General features: G+C 35.7%; 1 protein-coding gene and 1 pseudogene across 1 annotated transcript in view; one reads left to right on the top strand and one right to left on the bottom strand.

Moving 5' to 3' along the window:
- CLVS2 (clavesin 2) overlaps window positions 1–14,425 on the bottom strand; it is a 63,522-nt gene that overhangs the window by 36,576 nt on the left and 12,521 nt on the right. Inside the window, exon 3 of the mRNA XM_028510385.2 lies at window positions 12,667–12,841. Coding sequence (XP_028366186.1) covers window positions 12,667–12,841 — 175 coding nt within the window. The remainder of the gene's footprint in view (window positions 1–12,666; window positions 12,842–14,425) is intronic.
- On the top strand, window positions 3,595–4,654 carry LOC118500317 (annotated as a pseudogene).

The following is a 14,425-nucleotide window of genomic DNA, read 5'->3' as shown; positions in this document are numbered from 1 at the left end:
ACTCAAAATACTCATTGATTCTCCATTATTCACAATGCATAGTTAAAATTCAAAATGCATTAAATTTTTACCTCAACCTGTCAGTTTTCTTCAGCTTGTTTTCTTGCCTACCTTGTATCAATCCTTTACCTCAGACTACCTAAACTTATTACATATCCAAAATGCAATCTATTAATTTTCACCTCTATACCTTAGTTCTGCTATTTCCCTCCCTATGTCTCTTTACATATCCATATCATATCATCCTTGAAAATCTAGCTCAATTTTCAATCCCTTCATAAAATGTTATCGCTTTATATCACTTTAGTCCTGACACAATAAATCCCTCCTACGAACTACTGTATTTCTGTCTGTAAAATTTTTGTGTGTAAATTATTGAATTGACTTAAAAATATAAGGCTAAAACTGACATGAAGAACTAACATGTATTGTTTAAAAGTATGATTGTCTTTATAAGGTAAAATTTTGTCTACTTTTTAAAAATCCATCCTATTTTACTCAGAATATTTTTAATAGGGCTTATTGATGGCTGGTTGACTGAATTTAACTTCCTTCCTCATATGAAAAACTGTTTGGCATATGCCATGTATATTATAAAAACATTTTAGATTATATGCTTTTTCACTACAAAGCATATTTGCATTTCAATTGACTCTGCTTTCCTAGGTCTTGCTGTAGATTTCCTTTGTGGTCTCCAAATATGACCCATCACAGCTATATGTATTAGCACTGCATATTTTAAGATGAGCACTGCAGCTGCCAGATTCTATTTATTTACTCATCAAACTATGTTAATATTATTTTAAAATACACACTGACCTGTTAAACAATAGCATATTTATATTTACTTGTTAAATAGTTGCCTTTACTTTCTGCAGTATAGCATGATTTATTTTTAAGATTTTATTCATTTACTCTTAGAGGGGAAGGGAGGGAGAGAGAGAGAGAGAGAGAGACATCAATGTGTGGCTGCCTCCTGTGCACCCCACACTGGGGACCCCACCCACAACCCAGGCACATGCCCCCAGTCAAGAATCGAACCCCATGACTCACAGGCTGGCACTCACTCCACTGAGCCACACCAGCTAGGCCAATGTTTCAAATACAATATTTTAATGATTTTAATGATAAAAGTACTGCTTCTAATGGTAAACATGTAAGATGCAGAAAGTTGAAAAAGAAAATTTCGCCATAGTCCAACTTCTCTCATATAAACAAGTTTGTGTTCTAATGCATTATTCTTCTCTTTTTAAACATGTTACTAACATAAATGTGATATTTTACATTCTTTATATCACACCTATTTCAGTTAACATTATACATAACCACTACCCATATTATTACCAAACTTTTTGCAAACATTACTCCTAACAGTTGAAAGATCATCCATCAGAGAAAAAACTTGGTGTTGTAGGTCCTTCTTTTGGGGATCTCTTTTCTTCAACAATTCATGGATCCTGAGGCTGAGAACTGGCTCAAGTCAGAAAAGCAAGTATGGTGGTTTAACAGCACTGGGATAGCCGCCTTCATTCCTTTTCATTTCTTTTGCCACAGTGTTTGAAACAATACTTACTGTTTTCCTATCCATCTTTCTCACAAAGAACACCATGTTTCATAACCACATCCATAGCTCCCTGAAGGCCAGGCCCTTATGGCCATTACCCAACTTTTTCACTCAATATAAAATTATGCTCAACATACTTCCTACATTAAATGCCATCACCCAGCCATTGTTTCTGAATCCTATCCTCCCCATTGCTCAGGGAGTTCTTTCACTGACTTTCTCTAATGCAGCCTCTCTTTCCCATTGTCCTTTTGATATGCTTCCCCTGATTCTCTCAAATACCTGAGACACCGCCCTCCAGTGTATCCTCTCCCAAGAGTATCCCATCCTATTTCACCACAGATTAGAGTTTTAAGAATTGCAGTTCTCCACTATGCCTATTTTCCACCTGGAGCCAGTGATATGATCCTCCTTGATGGCCAGCTGGTGGGTGACTTACTTAGCTGAAGTGAATATTGTTCTTGCCATTGTGAAGCTTTTTATCTAATTGAGAACAGTGAAGAGAAATACATGTATGAATCATGTCTTTACAAGTCTGGTTTCAATGGAAAACATTTGTGATATTCCAAAGAGTGAAAACCCTAAGAATGAACCCTAAGAATATCCTAGGAATAAACCAATGAATTCCATATATTATAAAGCACCAATACTTTTTATAATCATATTTAATCATTAATTTACAATCTGAAAGAACAAAAGCAGGATCTAAAAACTTTAAAGTAATGATTGCCTGTGGTTTCTCATAATTTACAGAAAATGTGGGGGAAAGCTTTCAGCTCACATAACTTCAGTTGGTCAGTTTTGTATGATCTGCCAAGTTTGGCTGATGGCTTGCATTGTGCAATAATCATGTTTTGGTCTAAGGAGTAATCTTGTTTTATAAGTTTACTTAGATTCTCTTCCTGAGCATAGGGCAAGGAAAAAGTACATTGGCAGGACAGACTTGAACCAAGTGCCTTCTCTAACTGGGTATCACGGCCCTCTCATGTATGTTATCTTGTTTAATATTCATAACAATGCCAGGTGGAAGGTGCCAATCCCATATTTTAGATGAAATAACAAAGACTGGGATTAATTAAGTAGTTTATCTAAAATTAAAATCTGGATGTGGCAGAGGCAAGATTTAAGCTGAGGCATGCTTGATTCTAAAGTTTGCCCTAGCCATTGTCAAGGAGAAAGGTAATTTTGCTTTCAGCCATATCCTTTATAATTGTTCTCCAAACAACTCTTTAGGAAGAACACATATAATCAAAACATTTCTTTCCCAGCAGTTTGCTCAGGCCAAATAAGATAATCTCATTCTTCCTTACGTGGTCTTAAGATAAATACAAGTCAATTTCATTTCATTCACCTTATATCCAACTTAAGAATGTTTTGTGTTTTTAAAATTAGATTATAAGTAACATTTTAGAAGTCTCTAAGAGGGAAAGAAAGGGAAAAGAGAGGATAGTTTTATTTTGTATTCTTGTATTACTTATCATCATATTATTTTCTTCTGTCTTTTTTGTTGCTGTTCAAGTACAGTTGTCTCCATTTTCCCCCCACTACTCCTCCTCACCCCAGCCATCTCCACCTCCCACTCTTGATCCTACCCCCCTTTGGTTTTGTCCATGTGTCCTTTATTTATGATCCTTGGAGACCTTCTCCCTTTTCCCCCCCACTATGCCCTCCCATCTCCCCTCTGGTTTGTGTTACTTTGTTCTTAATTTCAGTGTCTCTGAGTATATTTTGCTTGCTTGTTTGTTTTGCTTACGTTCCACTTATAGGTGAAATCATATGGTATTTGTCTTTCACTGCCTGGCTTATTTCACTTAGCATAAAGGAGCTCCTACCATTTATGATAGCAAGAAGGGGATAATTTTAATTCCAGTGCTGATACATGTGTTTCCAGTAAACAATTCCAAAACAGGAGCTAATAATAGAGGTAGGGAAAAAGAAGTCTTAAAAGGAGAACACTGGGCCACATGAAAGATATAGCATTTATTTAAACACATAAGCTATGAGACTCAGAGATAATGAAGGAAACTTTGACTTATTGTAAGAAGCAGGGAGGCTCACTTTTAGAGGCAGTAATGGCTAGAGAAAACCAGAACTGCCAAGGAGGAAAGAAGAACCACAGAAATGGAATTCCTGGGAGCTCTCCATGGTGCTGCTCGATTCAGCCTAAGCCTCCTTTGAAGATTTCTATGCAGCACTGAAGTTATGTTAGCTCCTCTTTGAGTTAAGGTCTTTTCCAGATGTAAATAGTTACAAAACTAGAAAACATCTTCTTATTACTTACATAAGAGTGCTTTCACTCTCCTTTCACTGACTAAATTTTATCTGTAAGTTCAGCATATAGCAGTAACCCACTACACTGCTGATCATCTACCTCATGTTGAGACAGCAGGCTTCAGTCGCCACTAATTGTAGTTTGTCTAACAGTTGTAGAAACACATTATTGTCCCAAGTGAAGTAAAACATGCTTTCTTTAACCACCTTAGGAAAGATAATGGGCTGACCATAGGTATCTCTTTGAACTCTTCTTTTGAAACCAGGTGATAACTACACCTAGTTTTCTAAGATTTGTAGACTTAGGTTAGGTCTTCTTATACTGATTTGCAAAGAGTTATGGCCCTTTTTTTGCCTCATTGCACACAAGAGAGCAAAATGAATCACCAGCAGCTGTCCTGGAGCCACCCAAGAAAATTCTGCCGGGATTCTTTCTTGCCACATCTGTTCAAATGGACATGGTCTGATCTGGAAATATGGCCTCAATATGCACTGCCAGTGTATCTGTCAGTACACAAAGGACACAGACTTCATTAGGGTGGACTAAGTGAACTTCCTCGAGTGGGTCATTCAAAGCATCTACGTTACCACAGAAACAATGTTAGCACTTCATAAATAGAAATTTCAATTATTAGTTTTTTTAATATAAATAGAATAGTCACATGAATATAGAAATCTCTGTTTTAAAAATTACTATTATCTTCTCAGTGGGTTCATCTTTAAAATTTATGGCTTATTTTCCACTAGTTATATAAAAGTATTCTGCTGAACTCTGATTAAAAATAAAGTTATGAGAATATCCCTTAGAATTTTGATTTCTGGAAATCATTTCTATATTTTACTCCAAAAATAATGTCTTGGGGGATTTAGATTTAAAAACATAATAACAACAAAAATATTGCAATGAATGTTCTTTTGAATTAGTGTTTTGGGTTCCTCTGGATATATATCCAGAAGTGGAATCATTGGGCCATAAAGCAGTTCTATTTTTAACATTTTGAGGGACTTCAATACTGTTTTTCACAGTAGCTGCACCAATCTGCATTTCCATCAATAGTGCACATTTTGGTTTGTTACAGCAGCTATCATTAGCTTATATAACTACCTTAAAAGTCCAGTTGATTGGGGCCTTTCAAAATTGACTTAAACCATAGAAACACACTATTATTAATCATACATTACATAGCACACCAGGATAAAATCAAGGAGGCATTGTTCCTGCAAGTTTTTTGTGGCTTCTCCAATTGCAGATGTAAAGAAAACTAAACCAAGTTGAAACACATCTTTAGAATAGTTATAATAAAGAATAAAGAGTATTCTAGTTTCAGATAAAATTTAAAAGAATATAACAAGAGCAATAAGAGTGCTTCCCATAAATGGGAGAGAACATTCATTGACTTCCAAGATTCTAGCAATATGGTGCCACAATTTTAAAATTTAAGAACACAAAAATGACAGCTCAATTTGAGATTTCAAAAAATGTTGATTTAGATGTTCATGAGATTACATTTATGAAGCTGAAATGACCAAACATTTGAAAGATAAGCATGCCAAATTTATCAATATCTGCAAGAAAATCTTATGGTACTGGGATCCTAAAGCAATTTTTTCTAGCTTTACTGGGTACCATTAACAAGTGAAAATTATATATATTTAAGGTATAGCATAATGTTTTAGTGTACATGTACATTGTAATAGGATCACCACAATTAAGAATTAACATATTTATCACCTCTTATCATTACTTTTCCATTGTGTCTGTACAAACATTTGAGATCTCTCAGTAAATTTCAAGTATACAATTAGAAACGACACTCACAGTGCTGTATATTAGATCACCAGACCTTATTCATCTGATAACTGAAAGTTTTACTTTTGACCAGCATCTCATCCCCTCACCATTGTACTCCCTGTCACTATTAGTTTGACTTCTTTAATTCTGCATATGTGCGGCAATACAGTGTTTGTCTTTCTGTGCCCGACTTACTTTACTTAGGGTAATGTCTTCCGGGTTCATCTATGTTGTTGCAGATGGCAGGGTTTCCTTTTTTAACATTGAATCGTATTCCATTTTATCATATTCCATATTTAAAGTATAATGGATGTTCATATTTATCAGTTTTAACTTGAAGACACTGAAAAATGATTTTCTGCTAGGGGAGAATGATATACCAAGATGTATTTGCATTGTTACAAAGAAAAATAAGAGAGAACTTGTAGTTATTCATCTTTTTTGTTCTCTAGTTAAGGACATGTCTAAACATAGCCAATAAAAAGAATTGCACATTAGCTCATATTATTCATTTACTTTTTTCATTATAGATAATTACTTTTTATCCATTTATCATTATTTCAATGACTCAAACCAAAAAGATGGTTATTCACTTCTTTCCATTTTGTTGCTTCAATTTTTTGGTTACTTGAAGCAAAATGATAACTAGTCTCTTTTTCAGTGGCTGAAAGTGTAGCAGTATTAAATTTTATCATTAATTTCTGATACTCTTTGAGTATCTGTTAAATAATTAAATACCTCTAGAGCACTCATCTCTTCATCTTTCTCCAGGTTGACACCTACTTCCTATAACTAACCATTGTAAACAAATTTAGCTGTTAATCAAAGAAAATAAATAGCAATTTTAAAGCAAGAAAAATAGTGATTTGTATATATATATGTGTATAAGTATATGTATCTATGTTTTGTGCGTATCTATGTATAGCCTGTTATCAAAGGTCATATAAAATGTTTAGCCTGCTTATTGAACTGAATATTATACATGCCCATTGTCAGCTTTTCCGAAGACTTCCAATGTCCTATTTCTGGGCACTAAATCTCTCACTGAAACTACCACATTCTCACACTATGAAATACAGCAAAGCTAGAGTTTTCACTCATTTAGTTTTAGGTTAAGTAACAACTGAAAGGAAGCACACTTAGCCCAGACAGTAATGCATGTGATGAACAAAAAAATGTCACTTTTTTTACACACTGCCCTCATCACTGTTTCTCAATATGGTCCTGCCTGTGCATACAAAATGCTCCCACCTCCAGGCTGTCTGAATGAGTTCATTTCATGAGTCCCTGTGTTTATTCTCAAAAAAGACAAGCATTGTTTCACCCCACTCCTATCTATGCATCATAATTCTGCCTTAAGTTTACAGGGTAGCTTATATGCAAAAGTTCCTACTATGTATTTTCCAGAGCATTATTAATCTGAAAACTATTGACAAGTTAAAACCATTGCAAAGGACACTGTTGCAAAGCACAGGATCCCTTTGTTTTACTATGAATCCCTAATTTACTCAATATTTGATGGAGTTGCTTTTTAATATTCTCCCTTGACCACCCTACACGCGCACGCACACACACAGACACACAGGAGTTCACTTTCAAAGCTGCCAGAGATTCAGAGATTGTGGGTAGGATTTGGAGGGCTGAATAGAAGTTAATGGAGCTCTTCACCCGCTAGTCTTGGGCAGTGATGTTCCAAGTCATTAGCATGTTCTCTGTGTTTGGCAGGATCCCCTAGATAGGACTGAGCTTCCAAACAGTCAGAGCCAGAATTTGTAGCAGCAGCACTTTCTGCCTTCCACATGAATGACCAGAACTATCAGATCTAGCAGATTGGTAGCTGCCTGTAACACAGAACCCTTGAGTCAAAAGAAAGGGCCCTATTAAGTACTGTGAATTAATTACATATTCTTTATTCTCTCACAAGTCCTAGTTTTACGAAGGGCTCTTACAAATCTGGCACTGAGTTTGGCACTCTCTGATGCCCCACCCCCCACATCTGAGTCTTACTATAGCAATTCAAAGAGCTATTCAATTCTCTATTACAGCTGAACCCCTTGCCAACAGACCCACATCTTGACTACATTATGTCTTTTTTAGCAGATAGAGTTTGGGGATTCCTGTGAAATTGTGAAAGCAAAGCACAGACAAGGCAGGGCAGAGCTAAAGGGAAAATAATGGATAAACATATCCAAAGGATGACAAACCATACATACAGGATTTGGATAATGTTTTTAAAAATTGGTAAATAGAAGTTTCTGGATTTATAAGAGAGTTTGGTTTTTCATTATCAAAAGATTTTAAGAGTGGTAATATTTTATAAGAAAAAATAAAAATAGAGCAATTGTGACCAAAAAAATATAAAGAGCACATCACTTCTCTGTAAATTCAAAAAGTCTAAGTTTTTCCAGGTATTTCCAAACATTTCATGCTTTAATGGGTTTCCCAGGCAGATGTATTAGAGTCTACAAGTCACTTCCACTTAATCTTGTATTGATTTTCTAAGAGCCTTCCTGTTACTATAACTACCCTAATCAATTAACTTCTTGTAAGTAGCAAGACAATTTTCTCTTTCTCTTTTCTTTCCAATGAAGCTTGAGTACTTTATTTCCACAAAATATCTGATGTTGCCTCTTATCTATCAAAGAACTACATTTTATAGGTAAAAATGTGTGATGCTTTCCATTTTAAAAAATGCTTGAATATTCTGCACAGAAAAAGCATATAGAATTTCCTTAAACCAATATCATGAGTGGCTTACAAATTTTGGGTTGTGTTGTTGTGAGTTCTCTTTGGCTATCAGATGAAATGCTTTTTCCTTGGCCTCACTCACAGGGAACTGGGAAGCTGGCAGTCAGTCAAGGGGAAAGAAATGGTTCTACCACTTGCTGTCAGAAAAAGAAGTGCCAAGGCCAGTTAGCATTGCCTAGTTTATCACAATAAACAAATTTCACCTGTACTAACATGTGAGAATTTGGCATGGGGAGGCAAGTTACTCTCAACTGAGCTTGCCCACTTTTTTGTAAGCACAGGCCTGAAAACAATAGAAGCAACACGATTCAGGAGAGCCGTTGGTCTGTGGAGTTGGCCAACTTGGACTCAAGCCTTGAAGTCAGTTAAGAAAATTTGGGTGTCAAATTCCCTGAAGTTTCATTTCCTGTCTTACAAAATGGAATCCACATAATCATCTATGACACACTTTGGGATGCACTAGATCTAAACCCTCCCTCCTTTGATCCAAGTCCATTCTTCTACCCAAGAGTTCTTCCTGAGGCAAAGTAGTGACCAGGTCACTTTCTTGTCCAAAATCCCCCCATGTCTGAAAACACAGGCCTAAATGCAGAGTGTGCCATTCGATGGGGTCTCAGCATCTCTAGGCCACACTGGAAGAAGAAAAGTTATCTTGGTCCACATTAAATACAAAAATACTATTGAAAACTAATGAGCAAAAAAAAAAGGTTTTAAGTAAATTTATGGTTTTGTGTTGGGCCGCATTCATAGCCATCCTGGGCCACATGCAACCTGCAGCCGGTGGCTTGGGCATCCCTCCCATGGAGACAAGGTTCAGCCTGCTCTTCCCAGATCATTGCTGGTCATTACCTTCAATTCATTTCTCATTTTTACCATATGAAAACAGATTTATCATGTACTTCCACCCCCTTGTGGCTGTAGGTTTCTTCAAAAGCATTTCCCCAAAGTTTCCCTGCTCAAAGGGCTTCTTCTGTCCTTGTCAATTTAGCAAACTCTTGTTCAACACTCAAGGTCAAGGATATCTCCACAATCGCCACCTTTCCAACTGTGCCTGCCTGGAGATTCTTCTAAAAGAAACAAAGATTATTTTTCACTAGATGTAACGATCTCATTTTTGCTTGGCTTCCAACATGGAAAAATATTTTATTTGGCACCTAACATGAACATATCTAGACACTATTTAACCACACAGTGAAGTGATTTGTAAAAAGTCAATCTGTGCATCTACAATCTAAGCACTAAATGCAAAATATGAGATCATTCAGATTCCCAATGCCAATCAATGTTAAGTCTTCACTATCCAGGTGGTCACTGGAATTGTGAAAAAACCAGCACACGTGCAGAAAACTGGGGCACCTGAAAAAAATGAACTCCTACAGATCAACTACTTTCATCATTGACATCACCTGCTAGGTGCAAGATGCATTCCTTTCTTTCTTTCTTTCTTTCTTTTCTTTCTTTCTTTCTTTCTTTCTTTCTTATCTTCTTTCTCTTTCTCTTCTTCTTTTCTCTTTCTCTCCTCTCTCTTCTTCTTTCTTTCTCCTCTTTCTTTCTCTCTTCTCTCTCTCTTTCTTTCTTTCTCTCTTTCTTCTCTCTTTCTCTTTCTTTCTCTTCTCTTTCTTCTTTCTTCTCTTTCTTTCTCTCTTTCTCTCTTTCTCTCTTTCTCTTTCTCTCTTTCTTTCTTTCTTTCTTTCTTTCTTTCTTCTTTCTTTTCTCTCTCTCTCTCTCTCTTTCTATTGTTGTTCAAATACAGATGTCTCCATTTTCACCCCATGTCACCCCCCACACCCATCCCCATCTCCCACCCTCAAACCTACACCTTTTGATTTTGTCCATGTGTGCTTTATATCATGTTCCTTGATAGACCTTCCTCTTTTTTCCCCCATTATCCCCCTCTCCTCTCTCCTCTGGATACTGTCATTTTGTTCTTTAATATAAGCAAGCAAAATATAATAAGATGTATCACTTCTAATAAAACACTTTAAATTTGATACAAATGAACAGACTGAGATTCAAAAACTTTCAGGAATTTGACCAAATATTTGCTACATGGTAGAATTGTCTTCCAAAGCTGGGTCTGTCTCTATAACCCATTTTTATTTTCAACCTTCCACACTGTCTCTCTATGGACCTTGTGCAGTGATCACAGGTGGATCTTCTAGCAATGGTCTACATGTCTTTAACCATGCTATCAGGTGCTATCCCTACCCGGATCACTCAAAATACCCTCTAGCTTGAGGAAAAAAGGGGTTTAGTGTGTGAAGATAGAGAGGTTATGCAGCAAATTCAAGAGGAAGAGAGATGAGGCCTCCTCAAAACACGATTACATCCCATTAGTAATACATATCATTAAAGTAAGTTTCCTTTCTGGCACTAGACCCATTTGTAGCCTTTCTTATTTTTGGTCTAACTCACTGCAATATATTTTATACTTACCTCAGTGAAAATAACATGTTATAGCAGAATTATGACATGATATAAACTGTCACTGAGTTATTAAAATACTCTCACATCAAAATGTAAAAATAAATAAAATACCATATCTTAATTTCCTTGACTAGACTAATTGGAAGTTATTTGTTGTTGTGATAGTGTTGGTGGTTTTGATGATGCTATTAGTTGTGTTTAGTGACAAAAAATTGAATATGTATCTTTAATGAAAATGTTTTATGGTCTGATGTCAATCTCAAAAATAAGTTTATTCATGCTCTGCATGAAACATATATCAATGCACAATAATATTTCTCACATGGTAAGTGAAAAATTAACAGAGACTTGATTTAAAAAGTCAGGAAATGTAACTTCTATATAAGGCTAAATATGAAATTATGCATGTTACAATGGAACATTTTTAGCACATCTTATACTATTCAGACTTACCATTGTTTCTAAATATAATACAGAGACATAGACATATATAGACATATATATAGAACATTTAAATAATTAGTTTGGCCTGAAGATAACATTGAGTTTAAAGGTTAATAATATGTCAAACTTATTGGTAGGAAGAACTCATTTATTTTAAGTGGCTTCCAACAGGCAGCCATGAGGCATCAATCCTGCTTACTCAGACCTTACTACTAACTGTCTCCATACAGTGTACAAGTTGGCATATAGGAAGGCACTGAGTCTATCCTTGAGGTGGCTTTTTGAGTTCCTTCAGAATGAGTTCTCCAGTCCTTCATACAGCTAAAGGTCTAGTCTACCTCTAGTGTAAAGAGAAGGCACAAGTTAAATAGTGATAGCAATTCTAAAAAGCTAGGTTATATCCTGCTTAAAAGTAACATGGCTGGTGGCAACTGATTTTCTTTATAAAATAACCAACACTTTATACACTGCTGGTGATAGGGTGCATTCTAAAATATGCATCATTCTGTCCCTCTCCCAACCTTATTAACTCTCTCTATGGAGTTAAAAAAGAGTGTCGTTCAAGATAAGACAGGAGTAAGAGTGACTCACCAAAAGCAAGTCAGGAAACGTGCATCAAAAAAAGCCTACGCAGAGAAAAATGATCACAGTGTTTTATTCACTGGAGAGGCAAAACTCAAACTGTGAGTTCAATTTGGTTAAGCCGTCCTGCCACCTGAAGAAGTAGCTCAATTTTAGGGAGTAATCAGCCATTAACTAATTATGGCATACCACTAAATAATGATTGATTTTCCATTTTATGATTCCCAATCAGTTAAATGTCATTCACTGGAAGATAGACCATTCCTGTATAAATTTTGTGTGATAGCCCTTCTACCAGAATGAAAACAAAAACCCCAATTAAGTCTAGAAAAGTAATTGAAAATAGTGATTCTGTAGCTCGGAGATCAAAATGATTTTGATTGATTTTACAACAGTTTTTTAGGCAACATGAAGATATTGCCCCTTACATCCTAAGTTCACCAGGTTAAATGAAATAATGTAGCAAACCTTTAACGCTTAACTAATATACACAGAAAAGGAGAAAGAAATAAAAGCAAGCTTAAACAGTTAGTCATTAAAACCAAAAAGATGTTGCTTATTCTGATTCTCAAGATAAAAATCTTGGGTCATCTTCACCCATATTTAAGCATAGGCATAGTGAGGGCTTGCACCAAGTAGTACAAATTCTCATTTATTAACAGGCCTACATCCTCAGTTTTTCTTCTAAAACCCTTTGTCCAGTTAGTGTTTTAATGTTTGTGCTTGAAAACTGTATAAAAATTATTTTTATTCCTCAAGTAAGACATTTTGTTATTCTAACAGATTAGATGAGTCAAAGGAGGGAGACCAAGAAAGTGGGTAATTTGCAAATCTTTACCTGAAGGCCTTCAATAGCCAATCGCAGCATGCTGGGTGTAAGTTTAGAGGCTTGCTTGAAGGTGAAGTTACTCCAGTCTATGATCAAAACAAATCCATTCACTTGGAGCTCAGGATCTTCAATCATGGCTTCTAAAGACAGCAAGATGGCGCGCAAAATATCCACCAGTGTGTACCTATCAACAACAGAAAAGTCCTCATTAAATCTAACAACCACTTCTTCATAAACTATAGAAAAAAATTAGCACACTAAAAACTCCTCTGAAAATACCTAAAGAATTTTAAGGAGATGATTTTGTTTAAAAATATTCTTTTAAAAGGAACTTGATTTTGCAGCACTTGGGACATAATAAAATTTAACACGTATTCTACCAAAACAAGCTAAAATGCTTTGGAAAATACTGGTTTTCTTCATACTTCACAACCATGTACTTTACCTCTAAGCTTTTTTTTTTTTATCATTTTCTGATCTCACTGCAACTTATCTCAAAATTAGGTATGTACTTTTAAATAGCTCAGAAATGCTGTAAGTAATAGACATTTCATATCGGCATATTTGAAAATTTTCAGAATGAGATTTGGGGATGCTAATCAATAAATGAGTAAAAGTGTCAACAGATTTTAATTACTTGTATTGAGTTTATGTCATCAAGATAAAAGAAAAGAAGGAAGAAAAAGTGTATAAGCAGAAAGAAAGGAAGATCAATGAGTACAAAGGGAGAAATTTACCTATCACAATGCAGGCCTTCTGAATAAGGGTTAAGTCTCTATCTTTTTCTGACTAACACCTTAACACTGTGCCTGGCACATTATAAAAATTCAATAAATGTTCTTTGCATTGTTCCTGTAAAATGGACTAGACTCGAGTACAAAGACACTAGTGTAGATTACGGCACTACCTTCACAAAGGCATGGAGATAAGGATGGAGACAGTAAGTCAAATTTGACAAGTATTTCAAAAGTAAACTTGGGAAAATTTGACACTTAATTAGATGTGGGGACTAAGATTGACAGAAGAGTAAAGGATGACACACAGACTCTAGCTTCAGAGCCTGAATAAATAATATAATTTAAAAAGAAGACACAGCTGGGATGACTGAAAATAAAGAGTTTGTAATGGAACCTGTTGTATTCGAAAACATATAGTACACCTGGTTAATGGCAGTTAGGTGTCTGAAAAAATATGTACTCAACTCAAGAGAGGTCTCGAGGTTGAAAATTTCAGAATCAAAAGCCTACAGATCTCCAATTCAAGAAAGTAAAAGAGGTAATGCAGCCAGAGCTGAGAGAAAAAATGAGATAATTATTTTAAGACAAGAATGTTAGCATTTTAAGAGGAATTGGCACAATTATGGAATATTTTAACCATTTCAATTTTTTAGCATGCTGCTTCTCGAGGTTTTTTTTTTCTCTTCAACATTGCAGGTGGAAATGTTCAATAAAATCTACAGAAGAGACTTCAGATCAAGATGGTGGCATAGGCAGACTTGTCTCGCCTCTTTGCACAACCACATCAAAATTACAACTAAAATATAGAACGACTTTCACTCAGGATCATCAGAAATTGAGTTGAATAGAAGTCTGATGACTGTGGAATTAAAGAAACCACAGCCATCCAGACTGAGGTGGCAAGCTGGTGCCACATCTGAGACTCCATTAACCTGGCTAACTCCATTCAGCTGCTTTGGAGATCCCCACAGACTCTGCCCCAACCAACTTATGGGCCCATCTAAGCTACTTTTGCATGTGAATGGCTGGTC

This window comes from Phyllostomus discolor, chromosome 4 (genome assembly GCF_004126475.2).
Source record: "Phyllostomus discolor isolate MPI-MPIP mPhyDis1 chromosome 4, mPhyDis1.pri.v3, whole genome shotgun sequence".
NCBI classification, from domain to species: Eukaryota; Metazoa; Chordata; class Mammalia; order Chiroptera; family Phyllostomidae; genus Phyllostomus; species Phyllostomus discolor.
Note: the sequence above shows the minus strand (reverse complement) of the source record. Positions and strands in the feature narration are given on the sequence as shown.